This window comes from Nelumbo nucifera, chromosome 1, assembly GCF_055504915.1.
Source record: "Nelumbo nucifera cultivar China Antique chromosome 1, China Antique-T2T, whole genome shotgun sequence".
NCBI lineage: Eukaryota > Viridiplantae > Streptophyta > Magnoliopsida > Proteales > Nelumbonaceae > Nelumbo > Nelumbo nucifera.
In genome coordinates this window covers 9407997-9413355 of record NC_142649.1, presented here as the reverse complement: position 1 = coordinate 9413355, position 5359 = coordinate 9407997, and the positions used below count along the sequence as shown (strand labels likewise).

General features: G+C 42.0%; 1 protein-coding gene across 1 annotated transcript; it reads right to left on the bottom strand.

The window, feature by feature from the left end:
- Positions 1-2763: 2763 nt before the first annotated feature.
- On the bottom strand, positions 2764-4827 carry LOC104612168 (polygalacturonase-like). The gene is made up of 4 exons (XM_010279488.2): positions 4405-4827; positions 4030-4319; positions 3649-3874; positions 2764-3009 (listed from the first exon to the last, which is right to left on the bottom strand). The coding sequence occupies exons 1-4, from the start codon at positions 4825-4827 to the stop codon at positions 2764-2766; spliced, it is 1185 nt and encodes a 394-aa protein (XP_010277790.1).
- Positions 4828-5359: the final 532 nt, after the last annotated feature.

Below are 5359 nucleotides of genomic sequence, written 5' to 3'. Positions count from 1 at the left end.
CTCCTAGAGCCTAAGGGTCAAAATGCCAAGCTAACACGAGGAGTGGGGGGCAATTGATGGAGGATGATTTGACCCGACCTACTGAGACAATGACACGTGGACCTGACTCAGCACGAGCAACAGCTCAGCACCATGACCTAACCACAACTAAGTAACGAGCCTGTAGAGCAACTCGCTACGTCATAGCTCGCTGTGGGGGAGCTCGCTACAACGCGAGCTCCAGGTCCCCCGAGCTACTGAGAAGGGAATGCTCCAAGACTATTTCAGCTCGTGAGCTAGGGAAACCAGCTCGCTCTAGCACTTGGGCAGAAGAATTGCCCCAAAGACCAACCTTGATGAGGGTCACCTCGAAGTACCCCTAAGAGCTTGCTACAAAGTAACTCGCGACAAGGGTAGCTCACTACAAAGTAGCTTGCGACTTAGTAATGCGATGCTCTCAGAAGCTTCCATCTGACAAGGTCGTACCCGTCAGACTGCACCACGTCTCTCGGTTGACGGCGCAGTCCCTACCCATTTGACAGTCTGCACCTACGTCTCTCGACAGAAGGTGGCGTGCCTGTCCGTTCGGGACGTGTCACTCATCCAAGCGGGTAGTACACTATAGCAATCACTTGCAGAGACCTGGCAAGTAACGGCTGCGACAGGAGCCCAGTGGCGGTTACTCTCGATTTGACAAGAATGCCCCTATAAAAGCCTTTTAGGCGAAGGGGAGCGGACACACTCACTCACTCTCGGATTTTATCTAAACTTGAATTCTTACTTGCTCACGAGCTAACCTCACGAAAACAGTGATCTAGCGTGACTTATTCTCTTAGCCTTTTACATACTTTTCTTCCTCTCCAGCATTCTAACTTAAGCTTCGGAGTATTCCCGCCAAGAAAATCCTCGGGAATCCTTCTTCTTCGTCTTCTCAAGTGCCGTCCATTGCCAACATGGAACCAGTCAGCAGCCAACTAAGAGTGCCCGGATCGTGCTGCTTCACTAACCAATTGGAGAAATCAGACCAAGGGTTCTAGGGACAATTTGGAGCTTAAAAGGGAGATTATTGACCTATTTGGAAATCCACTTTGGTTGGTAGAGTTTCTAGAATCTCTAGTCGGGGCAACTGGATCTCTTCTCTTTTTCATAAACTTTTGGGTACTATAAAACCCTAGTTTATGGGTGTAGAGGAGAACCTTTTACTTCAAGTTAGTGTTTATTGATTAATAGTACCTTTATCTTGATTTTATTTTGTTTCCATTTAGTTAATGGAGCAAACTAGAATTGAGACCAAACAACCTATAAACTCTGGGTTTGGCCAAGGGGGTTTGTGGAGACTCTATTGGGGGCATTAACTACTCTGAAGGTATATGAAATCAATTATTTGGCATGGTCTTAGCCAATAAAAATCTGTCTATAGAAAATGGAGGGGTACATCATTGGGGATTATTGACATCGGCTATTATTGTCAAATGTTCTATTAAGACTCATATGTGGATTATAGTATTTGTTTGCATTATGAGATTAAGTGACTATACTCTAGACCTCGTCATTGGAGATGAATACAATAGCATCACTTGCTAGTTTGTTTTAGGCCCTCACCACATGGTATACATGTAATTCTACACCTTGCTAGTAGGGTTAGAGTGATTGTAGTTTACTTTTTGAATGTGTAATTTGAATTCTATTACCCATTTCACGTTATGTGTTTTTAACCATTTTCTTTTGGTTTGCAAGTTTTGTTTTTTTAAACATTTATGTAGTTATTACCTTAAATTAATTGAATATTGAGTTACGTGGGTTTTTCAACAAAGGATTTACTATGATATATCAAATTATTATATAATAATTTATCACATCAACTTGCTCCGTTTGGCGAGATGGACTGTCAATTACTAAGTAGTGTAAGCACCTATTTTCTTTCCACATTTTCAGACCTTGAGGAATAATTATTAGCCTAATATAAATTTAATGTAAGGAGTACTCAATTAATTTGGAGAACTTTATTTTCAGATATTAGAGATTACTCTACAAACCTATAAAAACAAGATAGCCGCGAATGTTTTTGGTCATGCCTTAACTTAGATTTGGAACGTGAGAACCATTGTCTAATTGACCTGGTTCAGAAAGCTCACTCAGTTTGTACTTTCTCCAAACTGAGCCTAACACTCAAAGATGTACTGAGTGCAAAAGTTCAGAGATAGAAATTGAGATTATACATTAAGAATAAAGAATTCTGATGCTATTGATTGCTCGATTTAAATTATTGAAGAAGTAACGACCTTCATTTGGTGAGTCATGGTCTCATGGATGATCTGAATCACATGGGATCTATTTCAAGCACTGACAAGTTTACATTTACTTCTCTGTATTGCCCAACTCAATCAAAAATATTTAAAGGCGACAATTATTAGAAACCCTAATTAATCTGTTTAACCCATGTGTTGAGACTTTAGAGGAAGTCTAGTAAGAGGAGATGAAATATCATATTTCTGACATCACTATGGAAACTTAATGCCCAAGAACAAAAACACCAAATTCTGCCGTGTTTGTGTGTAAGAAATCTTAAAAGCTCCATCACAAGTTTATTATTTCTTTAAATTCGTGTATAGTTGAACAAACCGACCACGAGTTTTGAGTCAACTCGTCCAAATTACTGGATTAAGAGCGAAAGGAAAAAAAAAATTCTGGAACCCGAACCATGGCTCTCCTCTGGGTTCTCCTAAGTTCTAACTGGTAATGGGCATCTTAAAAACCAATTTATAAGTCTGACAGAATAATATTTCAAGAATTTCTTTCATAAACAAGATGAAAGAAATAATCCGCCGGCATGACTAATCCGCCGGCGGTACCACCGGCATTGACACAAGATGACTGAACTGCTCCTTTCTGATATGTAAGCTTCACGTCCTCCAATCTGATACCTCTGCATGGATTACTTGAACTGCAGTCAAATTTCACGGCCACTTGTGTGGCCGACGTTCCCTTGATATTCCGGTAAGTCACTTGGCTGATCTTCACACCAGAACTCTGATGAAGAAAAATAACACTTCAGTTGTTTTACTTAAACAGTTAAACACCCCCCCCCCAAAAAAAAAAAATAATAATAATAATGAAAAAAATAACTGTAATTCAAATCAACGATAGATATAGAAGGAAGACCGTGCAATCAGGTTGGGTCGGGTTTGATTCGAATCGGGTCAAGTCATCTTTTCGGGTTGTTTTAGGTCATGTCAACTTTTGGGTTGGGTGGGTAAAAGTTAGACCCTAATCCTAAATATTCAAGTTAGGGTTGATCAATGGGTCAGACGGACCAACGGTTAACTGTCCAGGTTATTTGGTTTTTTGACCATGTCAACAGTTTTTTAAACAAAAAATATAGGTTTAACTGTCGATTCAAATGGTTTGGATGGTTCAACCATTTGGGTCAACACCAGTTTGAAAATTTTGACCTGATGGTGACCCGGCCCGAGCCAATCCAAATTCTCTTCGGGTCGGATCAGGCACTTTCTACTTCGCGGGGCACTAGATAGGGGTCCCGGACCCTGGTTAGGACGACTTTTTTGCTATGTCTTCGGGTCGGGCATTGCATACCCATAATCTAATCGGGCAATTCACTAATGAAAGCATCGATCAGGACCATTGATTCTTGAATCTTGATCTAATTACCTGCTTAGGGCAACGATTGTTGGGGCAATACTTCTGATCTATTAAGATCGGGTTCTTTACGTTGTTCATGATTATGTTCTGATAAAGGACGCCTCTCACGAACCCGTTGCTGGGTCTGGCCCACGACTTTATACGTAACCCGTTATCAGTTCCGGTGAGTGTACTATCCTTTACCGTCACATTCTGCACCCCTTGTTCATTCTTATCCTTGGCCAGACTTCCGATACTGTTGACAAACAGAAATGAAATTTAAATTTGCTCACATTAGTAATGTGACTCGGAAAGTACTATATCACTTTCCACATGATACAATGCAGTTTGTATAGCACTAGCACAAGAACTCAATTGAATCAATTCTCGTCTTAGCCGTTGGATGAGTACCTGATGCCATGTCCCGGCCCACAGCTAACCCGATCAATCCAAAGGTTTTTGGTTCCCGAACCAATTGATACACAGTCATCGCCTGTCTTGATGCTTGATCTCGTGATTGTTACACCGGATGAGAACTGTACGTGAATGCCGTCCGTGTTGGGACTCAGATCAGGTGCGACGATCTTCACCCCTCGAACCATGACATTGCTGCATCCGTTCACGACGACATGCGTTATCTGGCTGTTGATCGATGTCAAGCCACTGATCACAACATCATTTGCGTAATTGAACGTTATCGACTGCACGGACACGATAATATAATGTTAGAGTGATACACAGAAAATATGAGAGACAATATCGTATGCTATCAGTATTGTCTTCTACCCTAGCTCCGGCAGGGCAGTTTCTGCCGGAAGTCTTGCAGGCCCAATAGGTGGCACCCCGTGCGTCAAGGTTCCCGCCGATGACAGACAATCCGGTGACCTTGATGAACAGAAGCCAACTGTTTGAATTGCCGAGGACGCGATAGTCCGATGGGGCGACGAGGGTTCCATCGATCCGAACGACGATTCGGTTCTTACATGGGCCTCTGAACTGGACCGGTTTAAGCAAGTATCTTCCGGTGGGAACGTAGATGGTCTCGGGCTTAGCTGAGCTGCAGGCCAAGGCCCATGCCTTGAGCAACGATTTTGTGCTGTCGGTTGTACCGTCAGATTTGGCGCCCAAGCTGACTACGTTGTAGATTGCATGTGAGGACGAGAGGAACGTGAAGAGAAAGAAGAGAATGCTAGTTATGAAATTGGCCATTCTAGAGAGAGAGAGATATGGGAAGTTATGGAATAAGAGGTTTGACAGTTGGAAGTATTTATAGTGTCGTTGTCGAGTGGGCCTGGGCTTTGTAGTCGTTCGGATCAATTGCTTCGAGATTTAAAATCATTTTTGAAATTTGGACTTTGCACGTTACCTCCTTGTCACTTTGACTCTTGATAGGTTATAAGTACGGTTAAGTGCGTTGTTTGGTTTTATACTTATAGACCATAAGTTTGGTGTATAATTGAACCCTGTTGGGAGTCCCTCGCCTTGCAGTTGCAGGTGTGATGTTTCTTACAGGGATGTTAATGGGTCGAGTTAACCTTAATCGGGAGTCGGGTTGGTTTGATTGAGGTGAGCCAATGCCAAATCGGACCCGACTCCTTATATTTTCTGCATTGAGATATTTGTAATTTTGTATATCTATCTATATATATATATATATGTAAAACTTGATTGAGCATAGCAGTATGGCTGTATGGGTGTATCAGGGCGGGCTGATTTGGTATTTCCTCTCCCTTGTTTTTAT